Source organism: Palaemon carinicauda, chromosome 5, assembly GCF_036898095.1.
Source record: "Palaemon carinicauda isolate YSFRI2023 chromosome 5, ASM3689809v2, whole genome shotgun sequence".
NCBI lineage: Eukaryota > Metazoa > Arthropoda > Malacostraca > Decapoda > Palaemonidae > Palaemon > Palaemon carinicauda.
In genome coordinates, this window is record NC_090729.1 from 120,442,214 (window position 1) to 120,460,636 (window position 18,423).

At 41.4% G+C, this 18,423-nt stretch overlaps 1 protein-coding gene across 1 annotated transcript in view; it reads right to left on the reverse strand.

Annotated features, from left to right (window-relative positions):
- The window catches only part of LOC137641449 (MAM and LDL-receptor class A domain-containing protein 1-like), a 287,760-nt gene that overhangs the window by 50,587 nt on the left and 218,750 nt on the right, over positions 1-18,423 (reverse strand). Inside the window, exons 6-9 of the mRNA XM_068373993.1 lie at positions 16,806-17,010; positions 1,763-1,939; positions 1,107-1,263; positions 458-642 (exon numbers count right to left, since the gene is read on the reverse strand). Coding sequence (XP_068230094.1) covers positions 458-642; positions 1,107-1,263; positions 1,763-1,939; positions 16,806-17,010 — 724 coding nt within the window. The remainder of the gene's footprint in view (positions 1-457; positions 643-1,106; positions 1,264-1,762; positions 1,940-16,805; positions 17,011-18,423) is intronic.

Consider the following 18,423-nt stretch of genomic DNA (forward strand, 5'->3'; position numbering starts at 1 on the left):
TACTTTACTTAAATTTTATAGTCACAAAGATAAAATTGAATGTAAAATAACATGCAGTTAACAGTACAGTTATCATACAGACACTAAATTACCTGCATCCAAGTAAAGAAAATACTAATGAGAATGTGTGACATGAAAAATGGGACATGGTTAAGCTAATAAAAACATGCTTTGGCATGAAAAATTAAACACTACAATATTAAGCTCTTAAGTACAAAATATATGATAAAAGTGATAACAAATCAAAATGTGAAGTGAATTAAATGTAAAAAGAAATTTTTTTCTGCATTAAAGGTTTCACTAAAGTTGCTGCTTACATGGTCTGGTCTAAAGCTCTGTTGAAAGCTAAACTACAGTAATATGAACTAAATTCTCTTTCTCAGATGCAGGGAAGATAGGATGACCTGCAAGATAACTGTACCTTGAAGTTTGGAAGTTCAACTGAGTTTGGTGGTACCTTGAAGGGTGTGGGTGATGCAATGGGCACCTGTCCTTGGTACCAGGCATTACCAGCCTCCCCAGTTATACTCCAAATAACTTCATCCTCTTTGCTGTTGACGTCGTAAATAATGACTCGCAGTGATCCTATTCCATTTCCATACATGTGGGTCCAGAAGCGCATGCAGAGTGGACTGTCTGGATCTAGAATGAATGGAGAAATAAAGTTTTCTTTTATGAAGTTCATGCAAATCACTCCAGCTGTTCCTTAAATACACCACATTTACAGTGATGATTATCCAAACAACTTGACCTCAATACTTAAATCTATCATTTCGTACTTATCTCTCAGTAGAAGAAGCAATTAAGTGGAATCATTCAAATTCTATTTAACAAGCTTGCAGATTTCTTCATAAATTCTATTCTATTGAACCAAGCCAGAACTTAGTAACACCTGTTTGCCATCTTAATTTATGTGCCCTCATATTGTGTATGTATGTTTTATATTAATCTTTTTGATCATTACAATCATACATACACAACTATATTTGTAGATGCACATACTATATACACATATACTGCATTATTGTTATTTATATGAGGGTTTTTATGTGTATGTATTGTTGCATAGTATATATGAGTATACACTACAAAACAGTATTACTTACTGGTCCCTTGGAACTCCTGGCTCATCAGCCGTGCCCTGTCTCCAGGTCTTCTGGGATAGCTTGAGTCAATAAAAGCATATCCACCCATCATTCCATTGTTTGCAAATGAAGAACGATCTCTGGGTGGTCCGGTAGATGGGTTTAAACTACCACGGCTCTGTAAGCATTAGGATACGGTATCAAGACAGAGGCATGATGAAATACAGAAAGGAAGTGGGAAAAACAGAATTATTTGATATCAATCGACAGGCCAGGTGCTATGAATCAAAACTAGACTAACAAATATGGTAACAAGAAAATCTAATGAAGGAACTTTCAGCACAGCCTTAACTCTTAGTAACTGAAAATGTGATTTCCAGTTTCTTTTTTATACTGTATACAGTAGCTATGAAAGTAGAAGCTTTAACAAAATTTTGTGAAGGTGTTGGCAAATTAGAAATCTTTAGATCCCCTTCTTCGCGATATATTCAATATTTTGCAACTGTTCACAGACATTGGTATGTGCCATTTTTTAAAATCGAAGACATTTTTTTATGATCAACTCTCTTCAGAAAGGGAACAAATTTTTTTACATTAGGTCAACAAAAAAAAAAAAAGGACATACAGAACAGCTTTATAAAATGACTGGAGAAAGCATGAAATAAATGGAAACTCACCTGTGACCATTCAAAGTCATCCATTTCATCTTGGGTCCAGCCACAGGTGCCCCCTTCAAAAGTGCAAAATGCCCCACACATAGCAGATTCCGCAAAAGCTAGCTCATCAAGAGCAATATAACCTCGGAATCTCCTGCTTAGGTCATTAGCGTCTACAGGGATACCCTCAAATATTACCTGAAAGAGCAAACCATATCAACTTTTATAGCATCTTTTATTAAGGTCACTAGGAAATGTAATACTGCATCAGATTCTGAGAAAAAAACTGTATTTTTCAATTAAAACTACACTTCATACCAATGAATACTGTACTTTCAACACTTCATTAAATTGGTATATTGTGTGAAGTTCACATTAGTATTTTAATTATCATACTAATACAGTATACTGTACTAGTACATACTTAATGATGATGAAAGTTTGTTATATTTATCTGATTGATAATACAAAAAAATCCCATGAATTCCTGCAGCTTAAAGAAAGAAATATACAATATGTAAAATTGCTAACCATCTCACATATAACGTAACTGAAAAGGTAGATCAACATATTTTGATAGAAATCTACGCATGTAAGAAATAGTAAATAAAAAGATAATAAAATTTCCTATTTCTATAATAACATTGTTTCTTCTTTAGAAAATATGTTTGAATGACCCCCCTAAAATTTTTATTTTTCTTATATCCTTTCCCTTTGATAAAGAAATGCCCTTAAAAACTTGAAAATTCTAGCACTAAGTAATTAAGGCCACGCCATTCCCCTCTCTCCTTACGTACCCCTAACCAACCAACAATTCCTAAATGAAAGAGTCAATTAGGATTGCATGAGCTAACATAGAAGCTAGTACCTTGATGGGAGCTAATACTTTATATGATACCATCATTATGATAATCATGATATTTTAATTATAAAATAAATTTTTGAATATACTTACCCGGTGAATATATAATAGCTGACGCTCCGGCGGCTCGACAGAAAAACACAAAAACTCGCGAGCGATCGCTATGAAGGTTGCGGGTGTGCCCACCAGCGCCAACTATCGGCCAGATACCGCATATACATGTAAACAGCTCCAATTCTTCTCATCCCGCTGGGTCTCTATCGGGGAGGAAAGGGGGGCCTTTAATTTATATATTCACCGGGTAAGTATATTCAAAAATTTATTTTATAATTAAAATATCATTTTTAAATATCTAACTTAGCCGGTGAATATATAATAGCTGATTCACACCCATGGTGGTGGGTAGAGACCAGAGTTAATTAAGTTTACAGCGTATATGCTTAGAGTTTTTGACAGTTATATCATAACAAAACCCAAATATATATAGGTACCTGGTAAGGAAGTTGACTTAGACGATTACTCTGCCTTGTTAGTCTGTCTTCCTCACGAAGCCCAGCGATCCTCTTAGGATGCTGAAAGACTCCCAGGAGCTGAAGTATCAAGGGCTGCAACCCATACAACAGGACCTCATCAAACCCCTAATCTGAGCGCTCTCAAGAAATGACATTTGACCTCCCGCCAAATAAAAAAGGATGCGAAAGGCTTCTTAGCCTTCCGTACAACCCAATTAAAAAACATTTCAAGAGCAGATTAAAAGGATATTGGAATTAAGGGAATGTAGTGGTAGAACCCTTACCCACTACTGCACTCGCTGTAACGAATGGACCCAGTGTGTAGCAGTCCTCATAAAGAGTCTGGACATCTTTTAAGTAAAATGACGCGAATACCGACTTGCTTCTCCAAACGGTCGCGTCCATAATACTTCGCAGAGATCTGTTTTGCTTAAAGGCCACAGAAGTTGCTATAGCTCTTACTTCGTGCGTCTTAACCTTAAGCAAGCAACGCTCTTTTTCACTCAAGTGAGAATGAGCCTCTCGGATTAAAAATCTAATAAAATATGACAAAGCATTCTTTGACATAGGCAATGAAGGCTTTTTAACTGAGCACCACAAAGCCTTAGATCCACCTCGTAAGGATTTAGTCCGAGCTAAATAAAACTTCAGAGTTCTAACTGGACACAGCACTCTTTCAAGCTCGTTGCCTACGATCTCTGATAGGCAAGGTATATCAAATGACTTAGGCCAAGGACGAGAAGGCAGTTCATTTTTGGCCAAGAAAACCAAGCTGAAGTGAACATGTGGCTTTATCTGTAGAAAAGCCGATGTTCCTACTGAAGGCATGGATCTCACTGACCCTTTAAGCCGAAGCCAAGCACACTAAGAAAAGCGTCTTGAGGGTGAGATCCTTCAGGGAGGCTGAATGTAATGGCTCAAACCTGTCGGACATTAGGAACCTTAGGACCACGTCTAAGTTCCATCCAGGAGTTGCCATACGACGCTCCTTAGAGGTCTCGAAGGACTTAAGGAGATCTTGGAGATCTTGATTATTGGACAGATCTAAGCCTCTATGTCTGAACACAGACGCCAACATGCTCCTGTAGCCCTTAATAGTGGGCGCTGAGAGGGAGCGAACATTTCTCAGATGTAGGAGAAAGTCTGCAATTTGGGCTACAGAGGTACTGGAAGAGGAAATGGATGATGACTTGCACCAGTCTCTAAAGACTTCCCACTTTGACTGATAGACCTTGATGGTAGATGCTCTCCTAGCTCTCGCAATCGTTCTGGCTGCCTCCTTCGAAAATCCTCTAGCTCTTGAGAGTTTTTCGATAGTCTGAAGGCAGTCAGACGAAGCGCGGGGAGGCTTTGCTGAAGACTCCTTACGTGGCTGCCGTAAGAGATCCATCCTTAAAGGTAGACTCCTTGGAACGTCTACCAGCCATTGAAGTACCTCTGTTACTCACTCTCTCGCGGGCCAGAGTGGAGCAACCAATGTCAACCTGGTCCCTTCGTGAGAGGTGAACTTCTGCAGCACCTTGTCTAGGACCTTGAAAGGTGGAAAGGCATAAACGTCCAGGTGAGACCAGTCCAGCAGGAAAGCGTCTATGTGAGCTGCCTCTGGATCTGGAACTGGAAAGCAGTAAGTCGAGAGCCTCTTTGTCAGAGAGAGTAGCAAAAAGATCTATGGTGGGTAGACCCCATGTCATCCATAGCTTCTCGCACACAGTCTTATGCAACGTCCACTCCATGGAGAAGACTTGTCCTCTTCTGCTGAGGCCGTCCGCCAAGACATTCAATTCTGCACAAATCTCGCCAAAGGAGAGATGTTACTGCCTTAAAAGGAGTTCCTTTTGATCCGTGGATCAAAGAACCGAGCCTTCCAGACTGTCCAGTGGAGCTCCCTAACCCAAATCCGCTGCATCTGAAAACAACACATGGTTTGGGTTCTTGATCGCAAGAGAAAGACCTTCTCGAGGTCTGATGTTGCTGTCCCACCAAGTCAGACATGTCTAGACTGAGTTGGAGATTGGGAAAGAGATACTCACTAAGCCCTTCTCCTTGTTCCAATGTTTAGGTGAAATAGGAAAGGGCATAGGTTGAGTCTCGCCAGAGAGTGAACTACTCCACGAATGAAAGAGTTCCCACGAGGCAAGTTCAAACTCTTACAGAGCAACTGTTTTTCTCTTGCAAGTGAAGGACTTTTAACAGAGCTTGTTCCATTCTTGCGGGAGACGAAAAGGGTCGAAAAATCATACACAGTATCTCCATTCCCAAAAAAAGAATAGTCTGGGATGGGATACTGTAAGTTACGACTTCTCTACGTTCACTATGAGACCTAGCTCCTTGGTTAGGTCTAATGTCCATTAGAGGCTCTCCAGACAGCGATATAATGACGAACGCCCTGATTAGTCAGTCGTCAAAATAAAGGGAGGCTCTGAATCCTCAAAAAATGTAGAAAGCTTGCTACATTTTGCAAGGGCCTTGTAAAAACAAGAGGAGCAGGAATGAGGTCGGAGTACAGTGCTCGACAGTGGTACATTACTTTTCCGTCCACAAACCTCAGATGTAGTTGAAAGTTTGGATGAAGCGGGATGTGGAAGTATGCATCCTGAAGGTCTAGAGAGACCATCCAGTCGCCTTCCATTAATGCTGTCAAGACAGCTTGGTAGACTTCATCGTGAAGTTTGTCTTGACAATGAACACATTGAGCGCACTTGCATCTTACGTACTCCTGCAGTGAACGTGGCTGCCAGATCATTGGAGCCATCCCTGATAGTCTTGTTCCTGCAGAGAACGTGGCTGTCAGATTATTGGAGCCATCCCTGATAGCCTTGTTTATGCATGACATAATTGTACAGCAAAACTTCAAACGCTCGAAAAAACTCCTAACAGGAGATGGTCTAGCTCTGAAGCCGACCATAAAATCTTGGAGCGTCTCATGGCCAGGCGCCAGGGAGAGTCTATGAGGTTTGAGAAGTCTATCTGGGCAGAGGCAGGAACTCCCAAGCCGAGAACTTCTCCCGTGTCATACCAGACGCTCGCTCTATAAGCCAGTTTAAAAGGAGGGAAAGCAAAGGCTGTCTCCCCCAAACTCTTCCTGGTGATCAACCAGTCGCCTAGCAAACGTAAAGCTCTCTTAGAAGAGCGAGAGAGCACTAGCTTAGAAAACAACGGCTTCGAAGTAGCTAGGCCTAGTGTAAACTCTGACGTTTAGGCGAACGAGGAGCAGCAGTTACAAAATGATCCGGACAAAGATCCTTAAAAATCAGCATGATTTATTTAAAGTCCATAGAGGGCTGAGCAGCTTTAGGCTCCTCTCCGTCTGACAGAGTCCCCAAGGGAATATCAGTAGGAGGGGGATCAGCAACTTCCTCATCTGAAGGAACCTCGTCCGACAATTGCCGAGTCTCAAGCAAGGGAGAGACCTGCCGTGGTGGCAATGCTTGACAAGCAGAGTCCACACGCAAAGGAGCATCAGTAGCAGTCAAGGACGCTATGTCATGTAACTGCTTAAAGGACTGACCAGCAACAACAACAGGTGCGGGAGGACGCTCGACGTCAACTCGAGACTGCCTTGACTGCCTAGACTGAGCAGTCAAAACAACTCTTGACTGCGGTGCTTGACGCTCAACGTCAAAACAAGTCAACTTCGCTGGTTGGCGAACGTCCTGAACGTCAACAAGAGCATGCGGCAGCGGCTGAACGTCCACAAGCGGCTGAAAGTCAACACTGGACTGCATCGAGTGAGGCTCTACAAAACGTGACTGACGTGACTTTGTAACGTCAACGTCAACAGGACGAGCAAAGGCTCGTTTGGGCGGCTGACGGCCAGGATCTCGATCAGCTAAGCGGCGAGGATCATCGTGAACCCTCAGCAGAATAGTCCTCCATAAGAGAGGCAAGCTTATTCTGCATGTCTTGCAGTACAACCCATTTAGGATCGACGGGAATAGGTGCGGTAAGAGACGAGGGTAACGTCTGTGACTGCAAAACCTTGCCTACACTAAGACTCTCGGAGCCTGTGTTACGCTTCTGTTTAGGCGTCGAGCAGTCTTCCGATGACTGCACAGGGTCAGAGCTGTCCCAATGGCTACAACCAGGACGCTGGACCTGTCCTGAAGGGACTAACTTTCGCTTTAAGGGTCTCGAAACCTTGCTCTACGGTTTCTTACGCGATAAGCCTTCGGATGACGAGGAGAAAACCGTCTCGCTCGTCTTATGGTAGGGGCGGTCTTGACGAGACACGCCTGAAACCATAGAGGGAACGTCTGTTCGTTGGTTAAAGTCTCTCGAACCCATAAGTCCTACGACATTACTTCTCCCTGGGGCATGGGAGCTTGCAAGAGGTCTCGGACTAGGCGAACGACAGGCACGAACAGACGAACCCTCTGTCGCAACACTGATAACACTTTGCGCAATTATCACTTTATCACTACAATTTTCTGTTTTTGCACTTACTTCACTGAAATCGAATTTTTCAATAATTTCACATTAGGCATGGTTAAAAACTGATTTCTACCTGAAGCACGCAATTCTCCCCTACATCAAAAGGTTATAATTGCGAAATAAGTCGTATAATGTAAGCACATTAATACAAGCAAAAAACAGTAAACATATATATCGAATAAAACGGAAATATATAAAGATAAAAGGATCAGTGACTGGGGAGGAGACTAAACACTAGTTCATTCAAAACTACGTTTTCAATCTCTCACCGTACAGTGCCTTGGGACGAGAATAAAAACTAAAAACGTTTTATCCTTTCTCCCCGTACAGAGACTTGGGACGAGAGTAAAAAACTGACTCGAGAACAACGTTACTCGCTTGGGACGAGAATAAAGATCGGAACGTTCTCTCTTCCTCTCTCTCTCTCCGTCTCTCTCTTTCTCTCTCTCTCTTGATTTCACACCGAAGAGAAAAGCCCACTCACCTTTCGTCAATAAACAGGTTATTTGACCAAAGGAAAAAACTGAAAGGACTAAGAAATTGAAAATTAACAAGTTCCTTTAAATTAGTATTTAAAACATTTCAGTTTGAAAGAAGAATGAACAAAACGTCAAAATCGATTAACTCTTTCTGCAAAGTGAAACCGTGATTCTCTCTTTCTCTATCGTAACGATAGAGCGCAAACTGCGTAGCATAAATAAACCAAACGTTAGTTCATCTTTGAAACAGCACGAAGACTATTCAAAGAAAATCTTTCATAAAATATCTACTAAAAAATATTCATTTAATAACTCTTACAGAGCAAATGACTTAAACTTAACGAAAATAAAAGTTGAATGGGCTCAACGTTGTTTAACTTCGGTTTCCAAGTTAGGACCGCCTACTCTCGGACTAGGGGAGGAATAGGTAAGGCCGCATATAAACAAAACATTAAAATTCATATTGATGTTTAGTATAAATGGAAAGCTAATCGAAAAGGCCTAATAAAGGCGGGTGAGATATAAAATATATAGAGGAAAAATTATATTTTAATTATAAAATAAATTTTTGAATATACTTACCCGGTGAATATATAGCTGCAACTCTGTTGCTCGACAGACAAACTGTACAGAAAAAACTCGCCAGCGATCGCTATACAGGTTGCGGGTGTGCCCAACAGCGCCATCTGTCGGCCAGATACCAAGCTCTATGTAAACAAAGACTCAATTTTCTCCTCGTCCCACTGTGTCTCTATTGGGGAGGAAGGGAGGGTCATTTAATTTATATATTCACCGGGTAAGTATATTCAAAAATTTATTTTATAATTAAAATATCATTTTTAAATATTTAACTTAGCCGGTGAATATATAGCTGATTCACACCCAGGATGGTGGGTAGAGACCAGTAATATATGTTTACATTTTATGAGCTAAGAGTTTTTATTTCATTTTAGAAGTTATCAAAATAACAAAAACAAAATAAATAGGTACCTGGTAAGGAAGTCGACTTGAACGATTACTCTGCCTTATAAGTACGTCTTCCTTACGGAGCCTCGCGATCCTCTTAGGATGCTGATCGACCCCTAGGAGCTGAAGTATCAAGGGTTGCAACCCATACAACAGGACCTCATCAAACCCCTAATCTAGGCGCTCTCAAGAAATGACTTTGACCACCCGCCAAATCAACCAGGATGCGAAAGGCTTCTTAGCCTTCCGGACAACCCATAAAAACAACATTAAAAAACATTTCAAGAGAAAGATTAAAAGGATATGGAATTAGGGAATTGTAGTGGTTGAGCCCTCACCCACTACTGCACTCGCTGCTACGAACGGTCCCAGTGTGTAGCAGTCCTCGTAAAGAGACTGGACATCCTTTAGATAAAAAGACGCGAACACTGACTTGCTTCTCCAATAGGTTGCGTCCATTATACTTCGCAGAGATCTATTTTGCTTAAAGGCCACGGAAGTTGCAACAGCTCTAACTTCGTGCGTCTTCACCTTAAGCAAAGCTCGGTCTTCCTCACTCAGATGTGAATGAGCTTCTCGTATTAACAGTCTGATAAAGTATGATAAAGCATTCTTTGACATAGGCAAAGATGGTTTCTTAACTGAACACCATAAAGCTTCAGATTGGCCTCGTAAAGGTTTGGTACGCTTTAAATAGAACTTAAGAGCTCTCACAGGGCATAAGACTCTTTCTAGTTCCTTGCCTACAATCTCCGATAAGCTGGGAATATCGAAAGATTTAGGCCAAGGCCGAGAAGGCAGCACATTTTTGGCTAGAAAACCAAGTTGTAGCGAACAGGTGGCTTTTTCTGACGAAAATCCGATGTTCTTGCTGAAGGCATGAATCTCACTGACTCTTTTAGCTGAGGCTAAGCATACCAGGAAAAGAGTCTATAGATAGAGATCTTTCAGGGAGGCTGATTGTAGCGGCTCAAACCTGTCTGACATGAGGAATCTTAGTACCACGTCTAAATTCCAACCAGGGGTAGCCAAACGACGCTCCTTGGTGGTCTCAAAAGACTGAAGGAGGTCTTGAAGATCTTTATTGTTGGAAAGATCTAAGCCTCTATGCCGGAAGACCGATGCCAACATGCTTCTGTAGCCCTTGATAGTGGGAGCTGAAAGGGATCGTCCTTTTCTCAGGTAACAGAGAAAATCAGCTATTTGAGCTACAGAGGTACTGGTCGAGGATACAGAACTGACTTGCACCAGTCTCGGAAGACTTCCCACTTCGATTGGTAGACTCTAATGGTGGATGCTCTCCTTGCTCTAGCAATCGCACTGGCTGCCCCCTTCGAAAAGCCTCTAGCTCTCGAGAGTCTTTCGATAGACTGAAGGCAGTCAGACGAAGAGCGAGGAGGCTTGGTGTACCTTCTTTACGTGAGGCTGACGTAGAAGGTCCACCCTTAGAGGAAGACTTCTGGGAACGTCTACTAGCCATCGAAGTACCTCGGTGAACCATTCTCTCGCGGGCCAGAGGGGAGCAACTAACGTCAACCTTGTCCCTTCGTGAGAGGCGAACTTCTGCAGTACCTTGTTGACAATCTTGAACGGTGGGAATGCGTAGAGATCCAGATGTGACCAATCTAGGAGGAAGGCATCTATATGTATTGCTGCTGGGTCCGGGACTGGGGAGCAATAGATTGGAAGCCTCTTGGTCAGCGAGGTTGCAAAGAGATCTATGGTTGGTTGGCCCCAAGTGGCCCAAAGTCTCTTGCACACATCCTTGTGGAGGGTCCATTCTGTGTGAATTACTTGCCCTTTCCGACTGAGACAATCTGCTATGACATTCAAGTTGCCTAGGATGAACCTCGTTACTAGGGAGATGTCTTGACTTTTTGACCAGATGAGCAGGTCCCTTGTGATCTCGTACAACGTCAGTGAGTGGGTACCTCCTTGTTTGGAGATGTACGCCAAGGTCGTGGTGTTGTCTGAGTTTACTTCCACCACTTTGCCTCGAAGGAGAGACTTGAAGCTTTTCAAGGCCAGATGTACTGCCAACAGCTCCTTGCAGTTGATATGCATGCTCCTCTGACTCGAGTTCCACAGTCCTGAGCATTCCCGACCGTCTAGTGTCGCGCCCCAGCCCACATCCGATGCGTCCGAGAAGAGAACGTGGTTGGGAGTCTGAACAGCCAGGGGAAGACCCTCTCTAAGGTTGATATTGTCCTTCCACCAAGTCAGACAAGACTTTATCTTTTCGGAAATCAGGATCGAGACCGCTTCTAGCGTCTTGTCCTTTTTCCAGTGAAAAGCTAGATGGTATTGAAGAGGACGGAGGTGTAGTCTTCCTAGTGACACAAAATGTTCCACGGATGACAGCGTCCCTACCAGACTCATCCACAGCCTGACTGAGCAGCGTTCCTTCTTCAGCATCTTCTGGATGGATAGCAGGGCTTGATCTATTCTGGGGGCTGATCGTCTTGTTGTTCAGCAACGTCCTCATCAGATAGTTCCTCATCCGAAAACTGATGAGGAAACGGCAACGGAGTGGGCAACGTCTGGCTCGCTGAGTCCGGTCGCACTGATGCATGCGTGACGGAGCCGGACGCAACATCATGGAACTGCTGCACAGTCTGTGAACTGTCAACAACCATGGGTGCGCGAGGAAGCACAGCGTCCACCCGAGACTGTCTAGACCGTCTGGGTTGTGCAGTCAACACCATACCGGGTTGCTGAGGTTGACGCACTGCGTCAAAACAAGTCACCTCTGCTGGTTGTTGAACGTCCTGAACGTCAACAACCACCTCCGAGCGTCGCTTAACGTTAACGTGCGGCTGGCAACCCACACTGGGTCGCATCGGTGGAGGAACCACCTCAACTGGCAGACGCGAGAAGGTTACCTCAGTGTCAACAGGACGCACAACCGACCGGTTGGAAGGTTGTTGGCCAGAAGGTTCGGCAGCAACCTTCTCCGCATTAAAGTCCTCAATCAAGGACGCAAGGTTGGACTGCATGTCTTGCAGCAAAGCCCATTTAGGGTCTACGGGAGCAGGTGCGGCAACAGACGGGGTTAGCGACTGAGGCGGTACTGCTTTCCATCCCTGAAAGCCTTGTTTATGCATGACATAATTGTACAGCAACACTTCAAAGGCTCAAAAACAGCTGTGAAGTTGACCTGTAAAAAACTTGGAGCGTCTCCTGGCCAGGCGCCAGGGAGAGTCAACGAGATTTGAGAAGTCTATCTGGGCAGAGGCATGAACTCCCAAGCCGAGAACTTCTCTCGTGTCATATCAGACTCTCGCTCTATAAGCCAGTTTAAAAGAAGGGAAAGCAAAGGCTGTATCCCCCAAACTCCTCCTGGTGATAAACCAGTCGCCTAGCAAACGTAAAGCTCCCTAGGAGAGCGAGAGAGCACTAGCTTATAAACAACGGCTTCGAAGTAGCTAGGCCTAGTGTAAGCTCTGACGTTTAGGCGAACGAGGAGCAGCAGTTACAAAAAGATCCGGACAAAGATCCTTAAAAAAAAATCATCATGATTTAATTAAAGTCCATAGAGGGATAAGCAGCTTTAGGCTCCTCTCCATCTGACAGAGTCCTCAAGGGAATATCAGTAGGAGGGGGAACAGCAACTTCCTCATCTACAGGAACCTTGTCCGATAAAAGCCGAGTCTCAAGCAAGGGAGAGACCTACCGTGGTGGTAATGCTTTACAAGCAGAGTCCACACTCACTGGTGCATTAGTAGTGGACCAGGACGCAACGTCATGTAACTGCCTGACAGTCTGTGAACTGTCAACAACTGAACTGTCAACCACAACAGGTGCGTGAGGACGCACAGCGTACACTCGAGACTGCTTTGACTGCCTAGACTGAGCAGTCAAAACAACTCTAGAATGCGGAGGTTGACGCAAAGCGTCAAAACAAGTCAACTCCGATTGTTAGCGAACGTCTTGAACGTCAACAGGAGCATCAGCAAGTGGCCTAACGTCCAAATGCGGCTGAAAATCCACACGAGACCGCATCGAGTGTGGTTCTAAACAACCTGACTGACGTGACTTAGCTACGCCAACGTCAACAGGAAGCACAAAGGAACGTTAGGTTGGCTGAAAGCCAGGATATCGATGAGATAAACGGCTAGACTCAACGGACTAATCGGCAGAATAGTCTTCCATAAGGGAGGCAAGTATATTCTGCATGTCTTGCCGTACAACCCATTAAGGATCAACGGAAATGGTTGTGGTAAGAGACGAGGGTAACGTCTGTGACCGCAACACTTTGCCAACAAAAAAGACTCTCGGAGTCTGTGTACGCTTTTGTTAGGCGGCGAGCAGTTATCCGATGACTGCATAGGGTCAGAGCTGTCCTGATGGCTGTAACCAGGACGCTGGACCTGTCCTGAAAGGACTGACTTTCGCTTAAGGGCTTCGAAACCTTGTGACAGGTTTCTTATGCGAAAAGCCTTCGGATGACGAGGAGAAAAAACGTCTCTCTCGTCTTATGGTAGGGGAGATCTTGGTAAGATACACCCGATACCATAGAGGGAAACGTCTGTTCGTTGATCAAGGCCTCTCGAACCCATAAGTCGTTCGACATTACTTCTCCCCTGTTTGGGAGCTTGCAAGAGGTCCCGGACTAGGTGAACGACAGGCACGAACAGACGAACCCTCGGACGCAACATTGTAACACTTTGCGCAATATCACTTTACCACTTCAATTTTCTGTTTTGCACTTATTTCACTGAAATCGAAACTTTTACTGATTTCTACCTGAAGCACACAATTCTACCCTTCATCAAAAGGTAGTAATTGCGAAATCAGTCGTATAATGCAAGCTCATTAATACCACCAAAAAACAGAAAACATATTAAAATTCAGTGGCTGGGGAAGAGACTAAACACTAGATCATATAAACTACGTTTTCAATCTCTCACCGCACATAGCCTGGGGACGAGAATAAAAAACTAAAAACGTTTTATCCTTTCTCCCCGTACAGAGACTAGGGACGAGAGTAACTCGAGAACGTTACCCGCTTGAACGGAATGTTTTCTCTCCTCTCTCTCCCTCCGTCTCTATCTCTCTCTCTTTCTCTCTCGATTTCGCACCTAAGAGAAGAGCCCAATTACATTTCATCAAAAAAAACATGTTATTTGACCAAAGGAAAAAACTGAAAGGTTTATCAATTAAAAAGTTCCTTTAAAATAGAATTTAAAACATTTAAGCTTAGAAAGAATGAACAAAACGTCAGAATCGATTTACTCTTACTGCAAAGTGAAACCGTGATACACTCTCTCTCTATCGTAACGATAGAGCGCATGTTGAACGTCCTGAACGTCAACAACTGCGTAGCATAAATAAACTAAACGTTAGTTCATCTTTGAAAACAGTACGAACCACTATTCAAAGAAATTCTTTCATAAAATATTACATTTAAAAAGTTTTAAATCCTTAGCTCTTTAAAAGCTATTAACGATATAAAGGGCTCAACGTTGATTAACTTCGGTTTCCAAGTTAGGACCGCCTACTCTCAGGAAAGGTCGCATATAAACAAAACATTAAAATTTATTTTTTATGTTTATTATAAATGGAAAGTTAATCGAAGAGGAAAATCTATAATTAATTTATAATTACTAAAAGCCTAAACACACTTCCGTCTAAGGTAAGGTTCGGCCATTTAAAAGTCAAAGAAAGTCCCTACTCTCTTTGTCACCAAAAAAAAAAAAAAAAAAAATCTATCCAAAACGAGTTCAAGATTTTAGATGAAGATAAAACACCTGCACTGCGAAAGCTCAAACCAGAATATAGTACTTCACCAAAGATGATGGGAAAAACTCCAGGTTTCAACAGCGAGTAAAGTACGTCTTGTCGACACGTCGACAGAGAGAAAATTGAGTCTTTGTTTACATAGAGCTTGGTATCTGGCCGACAGATGGCGCTGTTGGGCACACCCGCAACCTGTATAGCGATCGCTGGCGAGTTTTTTCTGTACAGTTTGTCTGTCGAGCAACAGAGTTGCAGCTATATATTCACCGGCTAAGTTAAATATTTAAAATCTATAATTAACAACAACAATTTATAACGTGATAAGATAATTGCTAAAAGCCTAAAACACACTTCCGAATTAAGGGAAGGGTCGGCCATTTTGAAAAGTCAAAGAAAGTCCAAAAAACAATCCAAAGTAATCAACAATTAAATCTATCCAAAAAAGAGTTCAATAGTTTAAGTTGAAGATAAAACACCTGCACTGCGAAAGCTCAAACCAAAAGGTAGTACTTCACCAAGACTGTTGAAAAACTCCAGGTTAACAGCGAGTAATGGTACGTCTTGTCAATCAGACCGACAGAGAAGAATTGGAGCTGTTTACATGTATATGCGGTATCTGGCCGATAGTTGGCGCTGGTGGGCACACCCGCAACCTTCATAGCGATCGCTCGCGAGTTTTTGTGTTTTTCTGTCGAGCCGCCGGAGCGTCAGCTATTATATATTAACTGGCTAAGTTAAATATTTAAAATGTAACGTTATTAGAATATCTGAGCATAATTGTTTGGATATTTAATTTTACAAAAAATACACTTTGGGTGTAAAAAAATTAGCAATGGCAGTCATCAGGTATGGCACCATAAGCTCTTGTAAAACGGAAAAATTCAAGGTAGTAAAGTCTTTGCTTCCAGACAAAATGTAACCTCTCCTATAAGTCCTAATTTTTTGTCCAATCCAACAGGGTGATCTCATAATGATAAAAATTTAGTTACACCATATTTCTAGCCAGTCAGGGAAATGATATCAATATTTTCTAAATTACAAGAGATTTTTGCACATTTTCAATCCACAAAAAAGGCACAGTACATCATCTTTGCATTGAACTCCCCTATACATACTATGCTATTTACCTAACTGTTATAAGCATTCTGATCCAATGCCATAAAGGAATTAGGCAGGCAATCAAAAGGCAGAGATGGATAAGTAAAAACTACAAATCTAAAGAGCCTACAAAATAGAAACCTTGCTTCTTACACATATTGGTATCTGCATGCTGCCTTGTCAAGGCAATCTAGTTGGCTCTTTCCAAAGAATTCAATCATTGTCTATGATTGAAACTTCTCATTGAACTTCATTCTCGGTCCCTTTTTATTCTACTCTGCTCTTGCCTATTTTATACTAAGCTTCGTAATCTTGACGTTGCTATGTCTTTTGAAACACTCTTACCCCAACTATCTTAGAGCACATTAAGGTTTACCAAGATTTAAATCGCTAGAAGAACAGTAGAACAAAATAAAAATACAACAGAAAAAATTGACAAAGTAAAATTTTCACAAAAAAAAAATGTGCAGCCATGAAATGTGGATACAAATAATAACTAAAGAAATAACTATAGATATTGTTACAGTAATATACCATTATCCAAGGCGTGCCTGAAGTCCTAAGTTGGTTAAATGGGACAATAGCCATGATAAAAAGGGTGATATATTACTTAATACCCAGTTGTACAGGGAAAGTAAAATTATCTAAATCACATTCAAACCAGAGAAATATGAGAAAACTGTACTACCATGTATTGAAACAAAGAAACAAACACCATCAAACAAGATTTTTAATAATGTAGATCAAGGGTTTTGTTTAGTCTAAGGAATGCATGGAATTGATACTGTATCTGTAAAACAGGCATTCATATCTATGAGAGGAATGAATACTGTAGCATCACCAAAGCTTCTTTTCCAAGGAAAGGTGGAGAAATTGGTAAAAAAAAAAAATCCTGCCAATTTAAACAATCAAGTCTACTCTATGAAAAAGGGCAATACATGAATAAACAAAATGTTTATGCTCCAATTTTAACTTACAGCATGTGGGGCATCAAAAGTATAAACAACTTGGCCTTCCTTCCAAGTTCCCATGGTCATATCCCGTGCCTCCCAAAGAACAACATCACCACTGCCATCGTAATCAATCATCATATCAGCCACATCATCATCGCTCTTCATATCGGCTGGCATAGGATGAAGTAACACTCGGATCCTATTTGGGCTCAATCCAGAAATCGAGTACCTGTGACGAATAAGTGGTAATGACACAATCATTAACATACTATGATAGCCAAAGTTGAAAGGGAGGTATGGATGACAAATTGAAAAAAAAAATATTCCCAAGATCATCTTCAGTAATGAAAAATATTCCAACCATATGGAAAAAAACTATATCTTTCAGTGGCAATAGAGCTCCTAGGAGTGGTACTATTGTATTACTATCTTCAGGGGGCTTAACTGATAGCTTTAAAGAAACTAACAAACTGTATTATTTTGAATTAACATTCCTCTTTCAAAATTAAAAAAAGCTTGGTAAATAGGTGAAAAGACTATTATGAAAGTCCAAATATTAGGAAATCTAAATGATAAACATTTCGTACATTCCCACCACATGATTAATGAACTTCAGCAGTTGATGTTCAAAACAATTTCTGAATTTCAAATTGATCACTCTCAGATTTCTACTTTTGAAAAGAGGAAACTATTACCACAAGATATTCAGTGTTTGTGTATTATTTTACAATAAAAAAAAGATCATTTATGACCAAGTTTCATTGCTACCACAGAAAGCTATGGCTCTAACACATTGTATTTAACAAATGATAGCAGCTTAACCAGGCTGGTGGGTCACTTTTCTAGAATATTGCAAAGATGAAAAAATCAATTAGTTCTTAAGTATGAAATTGAAACTAAAGCTAGGCAAATAATGAAGTCGCTGAATAGCCATTGGGGAGACATCAAGAGCAAATAAACATTAAAAGACAAAGAGCAATGAAGCTGGAGGCCAAAGGTAATGTAAATAATATCTTTCCCTCCTACTCTATGCCACTCATGGATATTTTCATGCAGAATGCAATATCTACAGGGAATGGCAAGACAATCAATTAATATAATTAGTTTATACAGACAAAAAGTCTATCAGGTAACTACAGTATCAAAATCCATAGTCATTATGTAAGGATTTCTTATAATTCCCTCCTGAAAATCTACAATTGTTTGTTAAAAGTGAGTAAAATAAGTAAGTGGAGATATGTGGGCAAGACTTCCCGATCACAATCTAAATTTTCATTACAATTTGGCAATGATGAATTACTTAACAATCATTAGTTACTGATGAGAAAAAGTTAATAAAAACATTTTTATAGTGTAAGACTAGGTTGCTAGTATCAAGTGGTTTAATGACATTAATTAGTGACATTTCTATATTCCCATATGGTCACTACAAGAATTGTGCTTAGGTTTAGTGTGATTTGAGATGCCAAACACTAGATCAATCAGCTAGAATTTTGCAAAGATTGATTACAGCATTACCCTACCAGGTATCAATATGAAAAGTCTGCTTTTGTCTAACTGAAAATAAAACACATAATTATTCTACCACCACAATATGAACCATTTTTTCCAACTGCTCGTGAGAAGGAACAGCATTGCCAAA